The sequence below is a fragment of the Falco cherrug genome, chromosome 4, assembly GCF_023634085.1.
Source record: "Falco cherrug isolate bFalChe1 chromosome 4, bFalChe1.pri, whole genome shotgun sequence".
Lineage (NCBI taxonomy): Eukaryota > Metazoa > Chordata > Aves > Falconiformes > Falconidae > Falco > Falco cherrug.
In genome coordinates this window covers 78,886,518-78,907,019 of record NC_073700.1, presented here as the reverse complement: position 1 = coordinate 78,907,019, position 20,502 = coordinate 78,886,518, and the positions used below count along the sequence as shown (strand labels likewise).

The 20,502-nt window shown below is 40.8% G+C and overlaps 1 protein-coding gene across 3 annotated transcripts in view; it reads left to right on the top strand.

Annotated features, from left to right (window-relative positions):
• Positions 1 to 5,504: 5,504 nt before the first annotated feature.
• Positions 5,505 to 20,502, top strand: part of ICA1 (islet cell autoantigen 1) — a 73,516-nt gene continuing 58,518 nt past the window's right edge. For all 3 annotated transcript variants that reach the window (XM_055710467.1, XM_055710466.1, XM_055710465.1), the window contains exons 1-2: positions 5,505 to 5,637; positions 18,966 to 19,003. In XM_055710467.1, the coding sequence (XP_055566442.1) occupies positions 18,987 to 19,003 (17 nt within the window). In that variant the 5' untranslated portion in view covers positions 5,505 to 5,637; positions 18,966 to 18,986. The remainder of the gene's footprint in view (positions 5,638 to 18,965; positions 19,004 to 20,502) is intronic.

Genomic DNA, 20,502 nt, shown 5'->3' with positions numbered 1-20,502 from the left:
GTACTCTGCTCCTTTCTCACCCCCAGCCTTGTGGAAAAGGCAAACACATCTTACGAATTTCTAGGCTCTGAAAACATTGGAAGGAAGATGGAATGGTTAAAAGCAGTGGTAAATCAATGTAAGAAGCCTTGGCCAGGCTGGCACAGGTTTTTGACAAATCATTGTATCTGTGTCTCAATTTCTCATTTACAAAGTGGAAACAATGATCCTTGTTGTCTCTCTCCCATTTTGCATTTTCTTTCAGACTGTAAGTCTCTTTGGGAAAGAAATTACTATTTGCAACATGTATGCATAGTGGCCAAAACTCCAGCGCTTATGTTTGTGTTGGGATTATTCAATAGTATTGTTGCAGACCACAGTAAAATAAATTCATAGTACACTGCAGGGGCTGGACTGCTTACCCAAGCCCACAGGAGATGAACGTAATATTCAAGTATATCTGCATTTCAGAGCACAGCTGATGACTCCAGGTTGTCTGAGTGTTTAAATCAATATTTTCAAGTAAATAAAAGGAGATTTTATTATTATTATTGTTCTCAGATAGAAATCAGTGCAAATTGCCACCATGCCAGTTCTTATCTTCCTACTGTCTACTAGTCTTTATTAAGGATAAACCAGGTATTTGAATGCCCCACTGATTCTCTGGTGAATTTCTACAAGTACCAACTCAATCTAAACAACTGATTAGCTAACACAGCTCTTTTGATTCAAAACGTCAGGCAGGAAAAATAGATGGTCACTCCACATGCTCCATCACTGCCACTCAAATGAAAAGTATTTGACAGTAAAGAGCATTTAGTGTGCCATTTGCAAGAGTATCCAAGGAGTTTGATAATGACAATAAGGGAGAGAAATAGTGTAGGGTAGCGGAAGAAAGTACAACAACAATGTTCAGTATCAGTTCAAGAGGAAAGAGAAGTATTGCACAACTCATTGACCATGAATTGGCAAAAAGAGTATATTAACCTCCACTTGGACAGCAACATTAAAAGTTAGGATTTTGGACAGTATCTAGAAGTGAAACCAATCCTGCACACAGAAAAATCCAGGCAAGCCCTTGTGCTCATAACTGCTTAATCTTAAATTTGCAGAAGCATAAGAAAGTAATGTTGACTAAACGTCATGAAATCCACTGTTACAGGCTGACTCCTATTTGGCAAATGGAGTTTGCAAAGTTTTGGTCCTACCTTAATGGTCAGAGATGCTGGCACACCTCCAACCTTGAGCCCCCTAATTCTAAACCTGCTGTCATTTCAGCAGCCTCACTATCCTAGTATAGATTTTCCAGCTTATGAAAGCAGAAGCAAATAATTAATTAATTAGATCTCTGAAGCTCCCAATAGGCTGAAGGTTTTCAGCAGATCACTAAGCTGGAATTGTGTTTATCGCAGATGCAAGTGGTCAAGCAGTCCTTACATTAATATAGCTTCCTCAACTGATGACTAGAACTGGCCTACATTAGCCTCTCACTAATGTAGTTGCAGGAATATAACACACACTAGTCTCTTCCAATCTATATGGATTGGCTCCTTCAGTTGATGATGTTAATGCCTAAAGAATATCCTCTACTTTCCACCGGCTTTTCATCTAATGGTCTGTCACACAAAAAATACAAACTACATGCCTCATCAAGCTGAACTGCCTAATTATAGAAATAAATACAACACAGCAGAACATGAACTGAAGAATTAAACACCACTAAACTGGACAGATAATTTTGCTAAAAAAATTTGAAAACAGATTAAAGATTGAAAAGCCATTTATAAACTGCAGTGGTGTTCCAGACACTGTGAGCAGTGTGGCAAGAAAAATAAAAGACAAGCAGATAAATCAGAGACCAAAAGACCAAAAATTTTCATATAAGGGACTGGAGGAAGTTTAACAGAAGCATCATTTCCCTTCCCGCTGATTTCTAAATTTTGAGCAGAAACTCAAAACCAGCAGCAACTGTGTCCATAAAACACAGCATGAAATGATGGCGCTTCCTTATGTGGATGACAAACAAGGGGCAAGTGATGTGTTATAGGAAAATTAAAAAAACATCTTATCGTGTGAAAGTTCGACCACCAATTAATAATAATACTATTACAGTCCAGGGAAGATGAGAAACCTTCAATGTCATATCTGGGACATCTGAAACCATGCAAATTTTTGAAGTAACTAATTCACAGATATATCTAAATTGGGCATAGAATTACAGTACATGCAAATCTTGAAAAATCTTAAGAAAATAATACACAAAAGGGAAAATTATCACTCCTATTTCTTCAACTGTTAAACAACTCACTACCACTGGGCTTCCAAAACACTTGAATTTCTAGTTTACTTTCTCCAGCTCCTGATGGTTTTCCTTTTTCTTATTTGAATTTCTGTCTTATTACTTACAGAAATATAATAACCTAGGTTTGGAAAAAACCAACCACAAACCCACACACATTTGTTAAGATTATACTATATAGACAGCACAGAACACAGGGGAATGTACCAAATTAAGTGACAAGAGCAGCCTAGCTCATAGTATGCTATAGGAGCAATGTGATATAGTAAACATGACTGGACAGTGAGTTTCACTGAGTCAACATCTGATTCCAATCTTTGTCCAATTACAAATTAAATGCAGCTGGAGCAAAGTGTAACACAAGGCTCATGCAGAAAAGATCTTACAAGAAGAGGGCTAATATTTACTGCTAGCTCACTTTTTCAAAAGCTCTAGGTTTGTGTGACTGGGGGCTTGGAAAGTCAGCTCTCTAGCATAAAACATGACACCTCCATCTGTGGTATGGTTAATAGTTATACCTCAGAGGGCTGCACTTTATTGAATCTTAAAGCAATTTTGATGATGTCATCCAAACAATCTCAGTTTGCAACAGGATGTGGAGTTCTATAAAACAGCAAAAATGGACCTTTTTCAAGGTTAGTGGATCAACTGCTTAGTTGGTACAGTACTACAGTACTTTGACACCTAGGTGGGGAAAAAAATGTTAGTAACACAATGAATGTAGCACCATGCTTTGGGGTGTTTTCTGCATCTAGTCAGCCTTGCCAAAGAACTAAACTTGTGAAAACTAGTAAGTACACCTTATCTCATGTATTACTTGCAGAAACTGTTTTCTGTACTTACATTTCTGTATTTCTGCTGCACTAAAAATATATCCATGGGAGTTAAGGCAGGTGCTAGAACAACCAGATGGCACTTGCTTATATTTATAACATTCATGTCTGGTGATAAACTATATGAAACATGACAAAAGATTAAGAAATGCCTGCACTATAGTAAGGAAATAAAGGGTTAAACTATTTTTTTTAAGATTATATAGTAATCTCAGCTAATGCCTCAAGGCAATTAAGCTGGACAATGCTAGAAGTTGTCTGTAACTTGCAGAATGTGGCCTCATGTAAACTAGAAAGAAGCTAGACTCAGTCCCTGATTCTAGGTATATTCACACACATACATAACTGTTGGCATAGAAATAATTCCATGATTACAAAAGTACAATGTTTTCCAGAATCAAGGTTTATTCAGGACTGTTTGAGTTCCTACCTTACTGTGGTGACATTAAAAAAAAAAAAAAATACTGTCCAATTTACCAAATAAAGTCTCCCTTGGTTCTGCTCCTGCAACAGCTGAAGTACTTCCTTTACATGCTGTAAGATTTTCTTTTTTTTCACGCTCTTCTGGGAGATTTGCACATATAAATCCCATTAAAAGACACAGTGAGTTCTTCAGGTTCACTTACAAAGAAAAAACTACCAAAAAAGCAATGCCAGACCTGGATAAAGTGATCCCAGATCCTCATCCACCACAGAAAGACCTTTTGTTAACTATTAGCACTGCTTCCCTTTGGAGAGGTAAGAGGTAACTCCATCAACATTTTTTCTTTCAAAACCATCAATACCTGGAATTCATTTGACTAATCCATTAATACCTCTAATGCAAGTTTTACACCTGAGCCTGTTAGTCATTCATAATCAAGGGAACTCATGCCCAGAGAATGATTACTCTCATCAGCAACTAAAATAAATCAGATAAACCACACCCTCAATCACACCTTTTTCTATTTGCTCTAAAAAGAGCTCTAGATAGTCAAAACAGCTTAATAGTGTCTACAGTGCAACATCTAAAGGTAAATGAGATCTAACATCAGGTTTCCTGTATACCAAACTTCCAGCTGCTGAAGTGTGCTATACCTCTTTCTGCAAGACTGAAGACCCCATTAAAAGATTTGTCTCCTATGAAAATATTTGCTTACTGTTACTATGTCTAAACACACAGACTATCCTATTAGGGTTTCTGCAGTTCTGGAAAACAATCCCATATTCTTTGCCATAAACCCATTCAGGTTGTCAGCATACTGTCTGTGCTACATACATCATGCTTGGGTACAACGTGCTGTTAGTCGTCACACCAGTGTCAATGAGGGAAATTATAAAACCTCCCAAATCTTGCCTGAAATTCCTCAAGTTATACAGCTGTTAATTAAATTATCCCTTTTGACTTTGGTGCTCTGGGAGTGCATGCTTAGCTACCTACCCATTAGGATCCCAAGTCTTTTTCAGAGCTACTGTCTCACAGTAAGGTCCCTGTTGCTGTAAACACCTTGCATTTTCGCTCCTACACGTGCAACTTCCAGAAGTCATTCGGCCAGGTCTCACAGAAACACTGTGACAGCCACCAACATGAGCACTTCAGACCTCAACAAAGTTCAGCAGACGATGCCCCACTACTATCCTCATTTCCACTCCTCTCTTCCCTTTTCATTTTCTACAGTTCCTCCCATTACCACTGTTCTTCAACCCTTTGCTGGGGCCCTACCAGCTCAACCTCATCTCCTCCACTCCTGCTTTTGTTCTCTGTGTTGTGCTTAAACTGCTGCTCTCCGTACATGCAGTACAGGGAAGTTAACACTTCCACATGCAGGTGAGGTAATTTTTCACCCTATGTTGCTGCTCCCCCATTTCTCCTTTTAACTCCCACTTATCCAACAGATCGCTTTCAAATGCCACCTGTGAACTTTCCCCCCACATTTCAAGCTCTGAAATCAGCTTAAAACCCACCTTCAGTACTTTACTCAAAACAGCTCTCACAAAATCCCAGATGGCTCGTTTCTGACTCTCGCTCCAAACCAATGCCCCTTGACACTGCCACCTGCCTGCTACACCAAAAGGCCTTTTTCTCCAAGTTTCCTTGACAGCAACTACCAATTTATAGCGGCCAAAACATAAAATCGAGTATTCCCTGATGCGACACCTGCAGCCCACAGCAGGCGGGGGCTGAGAAGGGCTCGGGGTTTGGGGCGAGGCGGCGAGAGGAGCCCCGGAAGGGCCCGAGGCCGGGGGGTCTCTCCCGCCGCCTTCCCCTGAGGCCTCCCTCACAGCGCGGCCGGGGAAGGAGGAGGAAGCGCGGCCCGGCCAAGCCCAACGCCAGGAAACAGCGAGCCCCGGCCGCCACGGACCCGGCAGCCGCCGCCCTCCTGCCTCGGGGGCTGGGCGGGCGGCGGCTCCGCCCCGCTGCGGGGACCGCCCGCGCCGGCAGAGGCGGCTCCGCTCGCCGCCGTGACGCCAACGACGCTGGAACACCTGGAGGGGCGGCGGCGGCGCCTCCGGCTCGGCCCTCCCCTCCCCTCCGCCGCGGGCAAGGTGAGTGCGGGAAGGGGGCACTTGCTGGGCTCCGTGCCGGATCCTGGCGGAGGAAAACGGGTTCTGCCAGCGGCTGCTGCGACCGGTGCCGGGCAGCCCCGGGTGGGCGCCGCCTCCCCCGCGGGCCGCCCGCCTCTTGCGGGGAGGAGGCGGCGCGGCGGCCGGGCCTGAGGCGCTGGCGCCCGTTAGGGCTTGGCGGCCGGTGTAGCCAGGGCCGGACCTGTCCAGAGGTGAAATTTGCGAGACGCAAGATGGCATCTGCCCCTCCTTTTCGCCTTGCGTTCCCTTTCCCGCCGTGCGGTTATCTCGCCATGACTATGACATTTATCCGTTTCTGCCCCCCCTCCCTCCCGTGCATCGCCTCTGGCCCGCCGCCCGCGGGAAGCGGGGAGGCTGGGGAGGGAAACGGCGGCTTCTCCTCAGCGGTTTGCGGCGGGCGGCGTGTGCCGCTGGCCGGGGCGCGGCGGCCCTCCTGCCCCTCGGGCCGGCTGGCGGCGGCCGGGCCTCCCGTGGTAGCGTAACGTCAGTTACCGAACCGGGCACCGGGGCGGTAACAGCTGGTGAGATGTGAATTGCAAAATCCCCAAACTTCGGGCTCAAAGCTTGTGTTTTGTGAAAGGTTCATCTTAGTAATAAGGTTTGGTCTGCATCCATCCAGCTGGCATGCGAACGTTGCTTATGTGTTCTGGTTGTTTAGAAGGAAGAAGGAAGATAGAAAATTGCTTGAAACGTGAGGCCAGTTTTTTAGCAAGAGGGAAGGGTGAAGGGCACTGTGCTCTCTTGATTCGTTGGTGTCACTGTGTGTATGTTCAGCACCAAACCGAAGCCAGTCTCCTGTGCCATGCTGCTCTGCATAGCGCTGACAGGCGCAAGGTCGTGCGTGGACCCTCGTAAAGCAGTAATTCAGATTTCCCTTAGTTCAGATGTCTAAGTGTGAAACTGAATCAGGTAATATCAGGAGTGTGTCCCTTAACACCCTACCCCCAAGTTGCATTGTGTACATGTTTTGGAAGCTTGGCAGTGGAGTTGTTCTGTTTGATTGGTTGTAGTATTTTGCCCCTGCCTGCAAGCCTTGCTTTAAACCAAGGTGACTGTTTCCAGGAAGCATCTGTTTGTTGGGGTTTTTTTCTCCCCATGTTTTCATTCTGTTATCCTCTTTCTTTCCGTTTCTGCGTGGATTTTATTTGATTTGGGTCTCAGAAAGCAGCTGTGGCTCTTGTTCCAGAGCAGACTTCTTGGAAATAAACTGTTCTTGTGTTTTGCTCTGGCAAGGCCATTGCTGTAAGGAAAAAAACTGTGTTTGATAGCTTTTCCAAGGTGTTGGGCAGAGAAAATGGCAGGCTGGGTTTTGGAGTGTGCCGTGCAGGCTGTGTTTGGTTATGGTCTTTCATCTGATTTTTCTGGTAATCCACACTTTTTCCACTTTGTCTATCCAGGGTTCCGGAGGACTGAGTGCAAGCACTGCTTGACAGTGCATGGCACAGACCTAGGAGTTGCAGTTCTTAGTGGTACTTAGCATGAAGTCCAGGAGCATGTTATTTAGACATCAACAATTTTTTATACTACTGTTTTAATAGGGTAGCGTATGGGTTTAAACTGAGTGACTGAATGATTTAAGATTTATGTTAATACCACTGAAGAAGGAATTTAGTGTAAAGCCACATAGACCTTTTGAGTGGTAAACTGCCATAACTGGTATAACCAGTCACTTTTTTCCCATGGCAAGCTCTACTGGAAGGTGATGTGGCAGTGAAATGCTGCCAACCCTTGGTCTGAATGAGTTTCTAAAGTTTTACTGTCAGAACTTTATGGGTGAAACGTTATTTCCAGAAAGATTCAGTGCACTCAAGAGTTAGATGCTGGTAACTTGAATTTGCTGCCTTCTTAATTGAGAAAGAATTAAGTGCTTTTTAGATAATGGCAATCTATTTCATTGTGTTTGTGGGAGCTGAGATTCAAATACGGAGGTTACTGAAAGTTTGCAGGTTCAAGAACACCAGTTATGACTGTATGGAAGGAGGAGGGTTTCTTTAACATTTTTCTTTCAAAAGATTGTATTATTGGGGTGTGGAGGCAATCAGTGCAAAGTAAAATTTCTGTTGAACAGGAATTGTTCAACACAATTCAACCAATATACTGGGTTTTCTTTTTTTTTCACTTCAGTAGACTTTCAAGCCCACCCATCTTGCCTGTTCTTCTCTGTTACCCATACTCTACAGGGCTGCTAAATTGTTCAGATGAATTCCTAAGTAACCTTTTCTGGAAGAAACGAATAATAACAGCTCTTTTCACTCTTCAACTACTGTTGAAAGCTGTTGGTAGGAGTTGGCAGAAAAAAATGTGCTAATATCTCAGCTAAACTAGAAGTCAAGAAATGTCCTCAATGACTTTTTTTTTTTAATACTTTTTTCAAAATCTTCTCCAGCAGCGTTGCTCTGAAGTAGTTGATTCTTCAAGATGTTTTTCCACTTTTCGACCATAAAATCACTCTAAAGACAAAATTATACCATGTGATGCAGGAGCATTAAAAATACAAAAGCCTAGAGAGTGAACAATGTCAAGCAAAGATCAAAGCAGTCAAGAACAGTAGAGACATTTGACCTTTTATGTGTTGCTAGTAGTAACAGTGACACGGTAGTTTTTCCTGTGGCTATTGTTAGTCATGGCAAACTGAGGGGCATTTTGACCGGTTATGCAATCACTTACGTCAACCTTGGGAACTGTCTCTTCTGAGTCATTGAAATAGTAGTCGGGTCCATCTTGCAAGTAGCTTCACAGGCATCGCCGCTGCTTTAGGAGCAGTCAGCTGGTGTGCCAGGATCTGAGATCAGTATTGTAAAAGTTGAGTGGACTGTGCATCTGTCAAGAACAGACAGCCTGTATTGGTTGTGGTGTTTACTCAGAGAGCAGTGAAAGAAGATCATCGTGTAATGTAGTTGCTGTGCATGCTAGAACTGTTTTGTTAATCAAATCTCTTATCCACAGATGTAAATGATCTTCTGAGGGAATCTAGAGAACATTATTTTCCCGTTAGCTCCCACAGCGTTATTTCTCCTTAGGTACAATGGCATTGCTTCCTGGCTTCTGCATGGATGAAAAGGGAAGAGGGAGGGAGAAACTTGAGAGTGTTGACTCTGTCAGTAAATAGGGTATGTAAACAAGAAAGCCATTAGTTTGAAATTCTAAAAACATATTTATTCATATTTAGTGTAATATACATGTGAAAAGAGGCTCCTGACTTTTTTTGTACATCCACTGCTTTTCTTATAGGTTCTACAAACGGAAAGTGTCCTAAGGTCAAGGCTCTAGACAGATATGGGTAGAATGTGTCACAAAAACCATCTTCATATTGTCTTTTATAGTCTGCACACAGCAGGTGTTCCATATGGCATTTTCTTTTATAGTATTTGGCTACTAAGTTTAAAAATACTGCTTTTTAAACTGAGAGAACTATTGTGTAATACAAAACAATCTGATAGTAATTTCAGAGACATGAAGCGAGTCTGCATTTAGAATGAGATTAAATACGGTATTGCATATATCCCCAACTTTGCTCATTTACAGAGTGAGGTTAGACCAGCCACTCAACAGCTTGTATTCAAATTATTCATCCATAAAATGCATGTAGTACTTATCTGGTTCTTTCCTAAGGACATTTGCTCAGTGTTCTTCACAAATGTAAGTGGAACAGTAGTAGTCAAGTAAAAGATGTTATGTGAGGGCAAACTGATACTATGTGCAGTTCTTATATTATTTCACAATAAGCAGCTGAAAAATCAGTATAATTTAGAAAAGGACTTTAAAATTTATGTGTAAATTTTATTTTATCTGTGTTTGTATGTAAATGATGAAGTTCTGCATGCAAGCTAACTTATCTAGAAAGGGCTATTGTTTGCTCATCAATCTTCCAAATAAATGCTGGTAGCCTCACAGTTGGAATATTTTGTTCAGAGACTGTACTATATTGTGACTACATGTGCCATTCTTATCAGTCTTTTTGAGATAACCTGCTGGTTTTAGGAATTTGTCATTCAACTGTTTAAAAAGTGAAGAAAAAAAACCCCAGTTCCAAGTGCCATTTCAAGACATGTTATATTCTAGCAATTACGCCTGTAAGTTTAACTTGATAGTCTTTGTACATACATATAGTACCAAATAGACACAGAATTGTTTTTTAGATAGGAATAATAACAGTTGACTTGATCCTTGCACATCATAGGAGCAAAACCAGGTTTTTAAAAACGTGGGTTGGCCAAAACTAACCGCTCGAGTATTGAAAACCAGTGCAGTTAAGATGTATTGATGCTCTTAAGTTCTAGGTGTAAATGAGTAATAAGTTCCCAGTGTTCAAATGTGCTCTGTTTACCTGCCACTGTCTTCTATTAACTTGTACTTGTCAGAGTTGGGAGTAGAAAAATAAAAGACTAAATCATAGCGTAAGAAACAGGGCCCTGAAAGTCACCCGCTGTTTAGACTACACCAGGAAAATAAGCAGAATAATTTCCTATGTTAATTGTCTATTCTGAAACTTTAGAAGCATGGTAATTGTTACTGGAATAATACAGTTATTATTTAATGAATATTAAATTACAGTACTCTCTGCAGTAGCTATTGGTCATTTGCCCTGCATAGAGAATATTAAGTCAGCATACAGTTCAGTGAAAGACAGGTCATTATATACTTAATGTTAATAATACTACTAATCACTTTGTTGGATATACTGTTTGCAGACAGGTGCCTGGGTAGTGCTACAAAATGATAGGAGGAAGACCTAAAACATCCAGATTTCTTCATGCCTTTTGCATGGTTTCTAATCATGCAAATCCTTAATCACACAATCTCAGTCATTTAAGATACCTGCTTGTGTTACTGTGGTTTGTCCTCCACACAAAATAGCTTGAAAAAGAAGGGAGTGTTATATTGGCTCAAACTAGCTCCTTGGAAAACAGACTCAAATTTCTGTGGTACTTCTTCTGTTTTGAGTACATGGTTGGGTTTTTTCTGTGTGTCAGATTTTTTTGTTGTTGTTGATCCTTTGAGGAATCAAGACAAATGGATAAATGGAATGGAATAAATGAACTTTCTGCTAGGCTGTCTCATAAACCTTGATAGAGAGAAGAAAATAGAAGAAATTGTGTATAGGAACGTTAGTTCCAGAAGTGCTTGCAGTGAAAGAAAAAATTGGTTCCAGTGGGCTTACGGGATGTGGCTGTGTCCCAAGCACAATGTGTTACTCAGTATGCTGCTAAATCTTTTTTTCCCCCGCAGTAATTCAACAGACCATCGTGAAATCCCAGTGTTAGGAGTAGTAGAGAAGCGCCTGTTATGCACGATTTAGCCGTGTGCAGTTCAGGTGCTTCAAGCAGAAACCACCATTTCTTTGTGGTGGTGAGGCTCTGGTTCAGGTGCTCAGAGTTGCTTTATGGAGGTTCTACGCCCTATCTGCACAGGGGCTTAGTACTGAGAGACTTATATGGTAATTTAGGTACCACAGTTAGATAATTGGGGTCAAACAGCATGAATTTCTTTACCCCTTGGCACCTCCAAGGTGTATGAATATAGCAGGAGTCCTTCTCTGTATAACAGATGCTGTGTTGCCCTGTGCTTCTTTTAAGAACATACGAAACTTCTTTCTAGATATCAGCTCCTGAAATAGTTTAAGAGTAATTCTGTTGATACAGCTCCCGTGGAAGACTGCAGTATTTCTGCTGAGAAGTTGTGGATAATATGTAAGATACACACTTTACAGGATAAGTAGCAAAGCTGTGGATCTGTCTGAGACAAAGGAATAGACAAAAAGTTGTAGTGGATGGAAGGAACTGCTAATGCAGCACTTGCAGACCAATACTATAAACTTTTTGAATTAATAAACAAACGGCATCAGTGAGTAGTCTAACAGCATGAAAATACTCCTGGATTTAAAGCTAAGTATGGATGATTCTGGAGGATTAGAACATCAGTGATGAGCATTAAGAGCTTTAGAGGAAAAATGAAATCTTGTCATTCATCACACTGATGTAACTTAAACAGCACAGTCATTTTAGCAGAATTTCAGTGGTAGCTATTAATGTAGTTAAGAGTAGAAATATTTGTAAATCTGTGTATAATCTTGACGGTGAATGCCTGTATAGACCCATACTTCAGTTTTTGCTCTTTTCCTGTGTTGACAATATGCATAATTCAGATCAGTAGTCTGCCCTATTCTCCTTTGCTTGGTCAGGTCAAAGTGAAATGCAATTTGAAGCCCATGGTCTCTGTAGGAAGACCAGAGAATATAAAACTGTGCGATGCCTAATCTTCATAGTGTGACAGCTTCTTGCTTTGGAGGCCCATTTACTTGATTCAGTTTGATCACAGCTTCCAGGGAGCAGGGTGGGGGAGATAGGTTGTCAGCCAAGAGCTGTTGGAGACACAGATGGCATTGATTCCCTCACCCAAGCACATTTTCTTTGCTGCAGAGTATTTTACATAAATGAAACTATCACACTTAGCTTTTACAGATAGAACTCCTTAAAATTCCTATCTTTTGTTACTTAGTACCATTCTACTATTACTGTATTAAAAGTTTCCCGGAAGATTATTAGATTTAATAAAACTTTTATATTAAGTGAATCAACTGCAATGCATGATTCTGCCATATTTGAAGTTACAAGCTGAAGGGGGTTTAGGGTGTAGAGAGTCTCTTGGGATTTGATGGACCACAAAACATATTAGCTGCTTTGAAAGGACAGTAAACCGAGAAGACAGTGCTGTCAGTGAAAGTGCAGACTCCTCTGTATCTTTTTTTGATGAACACATTACTTTCACATAAGGGTTGCTGAATTCTGCTCTGCTTCTCATTCAGTTCCCTTTTGTTGTTTCTGGATGCATCTCAAAAGAATGTGTTGTTCAGTCTACTGCCTTCCTACATAACTATACTAGGTCATCTTTGGATGTTAAATATGATCTGTAGATCAGCATATATAACATTTTTGCAAGGATTGCAGCTCATGTCTTGGTTCTGAGAAGTTGTGATTAGATCAACAGTTTGTTTTAAATAGTCTTAACAGTTGAAAAGATTCCTGTTTGTTGTCTCTGGTTATAAGATCTGTTAGCTAAGCTAAGAGCATAGTAAGGACTTTGTAAATAATGCTCAGCCAAGGAGAGATATTTGAATTAGGGGAAAAGATTTTATTTTTTAAAAAAATTGATTTCCTCATAACCTAGAAGAGCATTAAAGTCTGAACTTCACCTTGCCATGTGACAGTATTTATAATTACACTCACTGGAAAAGAAACACTGTCTGAATGACATTGATATACAGAATTGTTTATTATCAGTTTAGCTGTTGAGGAGAAGGTACTCATACCATCTTTTTCTTATGAATAATCTCCAGATACTACTTGTATAAAGTTGTTCAGCTTTAAAAAAGATAAGCAAGCATGTATATATGTTATACAGAGCATGATCTGGAAGGTAAACCTGTGGTATGCTGGAGCTTGAATCACTCTAAACACCATGAAAGCATTTTCCTGTTTGCATAGAAAAATGTAGATGGTGTATGCAAATGGTCTTGGCGAATATAGAGAATTGGAGGATTTTCCATAGGAATAGAAATATATTGCTAATGAGGGTGTTGTCCATCAAGTTTCATCCCAGCATCATGGCTAAAAAATTATCTCAGTAGGAAGACAGGGTGATGTAGTACAGCAGAAATATTACCAAGTTGTGTGTGCATTCCAGCTATTTGGGCTTTCTGTGGAAATAATTTCTGGGCCAATAGCCTACAACCCAGATAAACTGCCACAGATGCAGAGGTGCCATGGTTGGCTGTTTGCAGGGCCATCTTGGATCCAGCATGTTTTATTAGCTGTGGCAGAGCACTACGTGAATGCAGCTGTACCGCTTCTGAAGCCAGGCTCAGTCTAGAAACAGTTCAGCTGTATTTCACAGTGTCCAGGCTGGTAGGTGGTGCCAGTCCTCTTTGGTGTCATTCTGCAGACGAGGAGGTTTGTGGAACACAATGCTGAGGCTTCTTTGTGGCTCCTCAGAGGACTTGATAGGGATTTACAAGGTTTTGGCAGGGTTTATGAACACAGTTCGTTCCATATGTGAATGGATGTTTCAGCGCTGTGCTCCATTGTGTGCTGGGCAGGAGCGCCAGCTTGGGTTTAATATTGAAACTGAGGTAGCATCTGTCTCAAAACACTGGGAAACACTTGCAAAATTACTAGAGCTGTGTGTGGACTTCTTCAGGAAACCTTAGATACAGCACTGTGCAGCAATAAACATGGATTTGTGTACAGTGAGCTGAAATGTAGCATTGCTTTCCCTAGCATGCTATAGATCACTTATGTTTGCTTCCTCCCTTCCCCCTCTGCCATATCTTAGAGTATCCCTACCTTTTGGGTTGCCAACATAAAGGCTGCCTGTCATGGAGATCATAACTGTTGCATAACTTCCTATCATCAAAGATAATGGAAACTTCCCAATAAAAATGCTTTCCAGTGGGTGCTTTTTTTTTTTTTTTTTAATGAGTGTCAGCATAATATTATTTGCTGAAATTTTTCTTCTTTTTAGTCTTAATACACTGGGAAGAAAAAAGAAAAAGTCTCTTTCATCAGCTCCTTGTGGCCAATTAAGCTTGGTTTTATATATAAAACTGTATGGTAACAGGTTAATTTTAAGTTTGACTGCAGTTTATTGGTGGACTCTAGTTAGTGTCATGTGTTCCATTGTTGTCAGCTTTGGCAAAAAGCAACACTCTTGTTACCTCTGTTGGGACATTTACATCTTGTTCTTCAAAAGCATAACAGAGTTCGAAACCTAAAGGAGTCAAAGGTTATGTGATGATTCCTTGGTCTCTCTGCAGCCTCAGGGCCAGCATTTCGTGACCGTAGGGATTCTTTGTTACATGGTTATGAAGTGTTCCTTTTAGATCCTGAATAGTTCACTGGGCTGTTCCCAGACCCTTTTATTAGCATCTCTCACTTTTTGTGGCTAGACTTGGACTTGGAGATTTTTTATTTTAAAAAAATCTCACTGCTTTCAGCTATCTCAGATGCTTTTAATAAAGCCTTTTGTTACAGTTCAACCAGTATCTTAAACCTCTTTTATTCCTGGACTTGGAATAGGCAGTAACAACGTGTGAAGTTAGAGATGATAAAAATAAGTAAGTTATGGCCGTGTGACTGCAGGGACAATTCACATTGTACATGTAGCAATATCTGAAGAATAAAAACTGTTAATGTCAAAAGTTTCAGCTCTCAATGAAAATAAGCAATATGACTAAAAGATAAAAATATTGTAGGTAACTCTTAGAAAGCAAACATACTATACTTTTTTTTTTGTGTAGCCACAGTGGTAATGGTGCAATGCTATTCTGTCCATTCACACCATTCTTGTGGAAAGTCTTCTGTATTAAACCAATGGTAGCAAACTTGCTGCTCTCCAGTCTCATCTTCTTTTACATTGTACAGATTTTCACAGAATCATATAGGCTGGAAGGGAGCACTGGAAAGGACATAATCCAGCCTCCTGTTCAACCAGGCCCAGTTAGAGCAGATTGCTCAGGGCCATGTCCAGTGCTTGCCTCACTGGGCAGCTTATTCCAGTGCTTAACCAGCCTTATGTTGAAAAATTTCCTGCCTATGTTAAGTTGGAATTTCACATGTTCCTGCTTGTGTTTGTGGCCACTTGTCCTTCCAGTGTGCACCTTTGAGAAGAGTTTGGCTGTTTGCTGTACACCTGTCATTAGGTAGCTGTAGACAGCAATAAGGCCTCCTGTTAGCCGGGTAGTCTCATAGCAGAACAAATATGTTTTGGGATCCAGACCCTGACTGGTGGACCCACTCTGGTATGCCAGTGTTTTTCTTGTATGGAGAGCCCCAAACTGGACACTGCTGCAAATGTAGTCCCACAAGAAGCTGCAGGAATTCTATGGGACACCTAACAAAGGCATTGCCAAAATCAACATACAACATCTACTACTCTCATTCACCAGAGGCAGTTATCTCATAGTAGAAGGCAGCTGGGTTACTCGGGCACGATTTGCCCTTAATAAATCTATGCTGGGTGTTTCCACTCACCTTTTTGTCTTTCATGTGGCTGGGTATGGTTTCCAGGGGGGTTTTCTCCATGATCATTCCAGGAACTGAGGTTGAAGTTGATGGGCCTGAAGTTGCCCTGATCGTCTTTGCTGTTTTTTTGAAGATGGATACGGTATTTGTCTTTCCCCAGTCATCAGCCACTGGATGTTTCTTAAAAATAAAATCCTAACATTACAAGCTAGAAATTGATAAATTTGCAGTAGAACTCGGATACAAACATGAGTATTCTTGTAATAGCACATCAACTACATCCAGCTCAAGTAAATATTACTTTATTATCTTCTTCTACCTTTGTTTCAGACTCCAATATCTGTGTTAGTATATACTGTTTCCATTTCAGAAGAGCTGAACTGTGATGCTGATACATGAAATATGAATTAGTTTACAGTTCTGCAAATGTTACACAAGGGTATCTAACTTCAAACAATGTCTGTGTGAATGGAAGTCATTTAGGGTACTGTTGAGATCAGTGGGACCCAAACCAATTTGGTTTGTCATCTAAATGAACAGCTAAAAAGAATAGCCTGTAGTAGTGGACATCCAGGTTTTCTGGAGTGTTCTCAGTCATTGAGAAAGGTGAAACTAAGCTGAGTCTTCTGAGGCATAACTGGTCTATTTAAGAAAGTTTCTTGAACAGCATCTGGAATGAATGGGATCCAGGAACATTCTTGATGGAAATTACAGGTGAAATAGTGCTGCCCTTATCAAAAGTCATCTGATTGGTTTTGAGCAACCACAGTTGAGTTTTCTCAATGCCAGCGCTTACTAGGCTGTCTTTGTACAAACAGAATTCTCATTTTAGACCAAAAACTAGCTCTGTGCTGGAAATAAAGTAGGCCTAGGGATTGAGCTATGTGGTAATACCACATGCCAGTAGCCATTTCCACCAGGCAGGGTAGGTAAGACTCCACTTGTGTTTCCTGCCACCCTGACTGGCCATACAACACTATAGCAGCAGGTATTGTAGCCTCAAATGCCATCATGTCACACGTCAAGACAGGGAATACATGCCCTCATTTTCATACCATGAAAACACTGTCCTAACAGCTGTGACACAGTCCTCACTCTGAACTAACATATCCCCACAAATGACATCCTAAGGCAGGGGTCCTCAAACTTTTTAACCAGGGGGCCGGCACGCGGATGCAGTGGCAGGCAGTCATCTGCGGCTGCTTGGTTTCCCCCCCAACCCCCGGCGGGGGTGTCTGTAAATACCGGGGGCTGGATTGAGGACCCTGGGGGAGTGTATCCGGCCCACGGGACGTAGTTTGAGGACCCCTGTCCTAAGGGCGTAGGGGTGCTATGTAGGACTCTGAGGAGTATAAGTAGGAGTCAAAATATAAGCTCGCATGTTTAGGAAGAAAAAGCATGAGCTATGCTTGCAAATGAGAACTGTTTCACCATGACCCTGGTATACATAGGTATATATTGAATTTTATTTTATTTATAGGGAATTGGTTTCCAGGAGAATCAGGTGGACATGTAGAGTGTGTAAAGTCAGTGCCTTAGACCTGTTCCTTGTGTTGGTCATTTACACTTTGTTCCACATAATTAATGCATGTTATTCCGTCTAGATAGACTGTTCTTTGGTTCCTGTCAAACCAAGTGTGCTGCTGAATAACTGAGTCATGAATGTGTATACAAGCTAAATCCTATGTTCTTATCTTATTCGTGCACACCCACTGTTGACTTAAGGAGGACCAGTGTTAAAACAGTGAAGTTGAACATAAAGATGTAAGATGTGCCTGTGCCTTATGGCTGTAGAAATTACAGCAAAGCCATGGCCGATGCTATCTATTCTGTATATTGTCTGACTCAATGGTGCTATAACACAAACAACAATCTGAAACAGTTCTTTCTTCCTCTTTGTTGTTTAGCTGTTGGTGTTTGCATTTAAACTCTGCTCTGAAGACAGTTAGGAATTTTCTTATGTTATCTCCTGCAGTGCTTGTGAGCACTTCACAAAAATTCCAATTCAGGAAAATTTCCTGCTCTGATGCAATCTTGCAGCATCTCATGGAACTTTGCCAGGAAGTTTCACAGGTACTGGTAGCAGAAAGGTTAGAATTGTAAATCTGGGATTTGGCTCCATTTGGCTTCAAATGGAAGTGCATGTGCTTCACGGTTGCAGGAAGCACTCAGGTTGTTTGCATTCCCTTGTTCGGGTTCCTGCAATATGTTCCAGTCCCTTTGCCACTCAAGTGGTAACCGTACCCTCTGTAAGCAGCACCGTGCTAGATATGTTGCCGGTGTCACCTCTCCCGATGGCAGCCCCTTTTCTCTCTCACCCAGATTAGTGCCAAAGTCCAGTTTAAGCACCATTACCTTCCTAGCTGCTTTTTCCATTTCTGTTTTCTCAGTCAGTCAGCTTTGTATCTTAGTGCAGCCTGTTGGTGTGTTCCTTCATGCCTGGTCTTAACAAAGGCCATTTTCCAGCAGCACCATCTGGCCAGCTTCTTTTTGGTCTCCTGTGATCATGCTGCAGTGCCTCCATTTGCATGCTGGCTGTACGCTGGAGAATAGAGTCCTTTGAAAGCAGCAGAAGAGAGAAGCCAGGTGCTCTTTGTTTATGAGGAGTATCAGGCTTCACTTGTAAATTTGGCGTGGCAAGTGTGCTCACTTACTGGTGCGAAGTGGTGTGTGTGCCATCTCATCAGCTCAAAATATAGTGGGAGACTTGAGTATCCAAGCCGGAGATACTGACTTATAAAATCTGAAGTCCAAATGCATACAAATCATAGTCCCTCATAGAAAAACTACCTGCTCGTTAAAGTTCACACCCATGGCTCAAGGTATGATGTACCTGGTGTTTTTAAAAAAACAGATCAGTGGGACATGGGCAAAAAAAGTAGCTTGAACTTTGTTGCGGTTAGAACTTTGGGGAAAAAATTTGACAGAGGAAGATACCTAGCATGGACTTTTTTGGCTTCCTTCATCAAAAGTCACTGAATTTATGTCAGATAGATTAGTTTTTGCCTGGAAGATTTGCTAAATTATAATAATTGGCAACATCAGTGACAGTACTACAATGTGTTTGTCATGGGTTTAAGCAAGAATTGTGTGTTACATGAGGAAAGCATTTGGTCCACAGATTGAAAGGTTTTCTGTTGTAACATGGTAAACAAGGTGCTACAACATAGTATTTTTTTATGTGAAAAGGTAGGACTTTTCTAGTGTCTAACTTGAAAATTGTGGTTTAAAGATGTTTGTATTAACTGATAATTTTGTATTTTGTTTAAGTGTTTGAAGAAAACAAGAACCATGGAAGGTCAGAAGTAGTAAGTACCTTGGTCACTTTTTTCTTATTCTAAAGAGCTAATGGTGTTTGGCATGTTGATTTGTCACTGCCTGAGTCTATCACACATTATGTTCTGGCATCTAGTGTTTAAATGAAGTCACTGGTAGACATTCTGTTTAAAAAGAATAAAAATTAAAAAATGAAAAACTACCAAAGAGTGGAAAAACAAGTAAATTGACTAGACAGAAAAATAGTGTGTTATCAGTGTTTCCTGCTTAATGGAAAGAAGTGTATGAACTGTCATATTTCAAGAGGTTTATCTGTGGTCATCAACCTCAGAATAAAGTACATCCTTCTTTTAGTTATATTTTCTGATTGTTTAACAAAACCTAAATACGTCCATGATTGCTTGACACAAAATCCATGTTAAAAGGTATTGACAAGTGTCTACCAGTAAAAATTGTACACCAAATATTTCAGTAATGTGATTATAAATCTTTCATTATCTTAAGCATAAACGGGAGCCAGTAAATTCTCCAAATGAAATTAGAAGCTGAATTTGTGTGTAGTGGTAAGAGATTATATTCCTCTTATTCCTTCATTTGGTGTTTCAGTCTCTAATTCAGGAATCTCTATTAATCACAAAATATTTGTGTTTGTGTGTCCTCATATTAATGACTCATTTTTATTCCTTGCACCATGCCCCCAGAATTTCTAGTGTCCTCAAGCGAGGTAGATAATAAGGATGGTTGATACCAGAGGAATTACGGTGTTTTCTTCACTTGACCACTGAACTGAGATACTGGCTGTTTGCACAGCTGTAGCAGAAGTTAAAGCACACAACTAGCCGTACAGCTAGGGTCTTTATACTACCTTGCCAGCAGTTTGCTTTTTTTATTACCATTATTATTATTTTTAAAGTAATGCTATTTTTATTAAACTCTGATATTCTGTTTTTTTCATAATGCAGGGGGATCATCTTGTTACTTATTAGAGATTGTAGATTTTGTATTTTAAAGGTGTAGCATATATCAGGTCAATATAGGCTTCACCTACCTTGATAGGCTGGCTGTTGTCAGGAGTGTGTAATGGTTTGTTTATGTAGAATTCTACATGAAATGTGGTATGTTTCGCATGTGGTGTTTATTTTGTGCTGTAGCACCAAAAAGGCCTATTATTTTAATTTTAATGAAATTCATAAATTAAACCCTTGGAACTAATGTTTGAGTAGAATTAAATGGGTAAATACCTTTGCTTTTAAACTTTGGGGAAGAAGCCAAGAAGTGCTGTGTGTAAGTGCATTTTGAATTTTATCCTTGCTCGCTTCCAGTTTAATTTCTTACCGTTTCTTTGGTGATTAAGGCGCTGTCTCCCAGCTCACTGATTAAAAATGACTAAAGCAAGTAACAAATCCCTGTGAAACAAACTTCCTTTTCAGGTTAAGCTGTGTCACTAGTAACTACATAGGGAAGATGTTCCACCCTTTTGGGGAACCACTTGTGTCAACGGCTTGTTGGTTTAGAATGGCCATAGTATTTC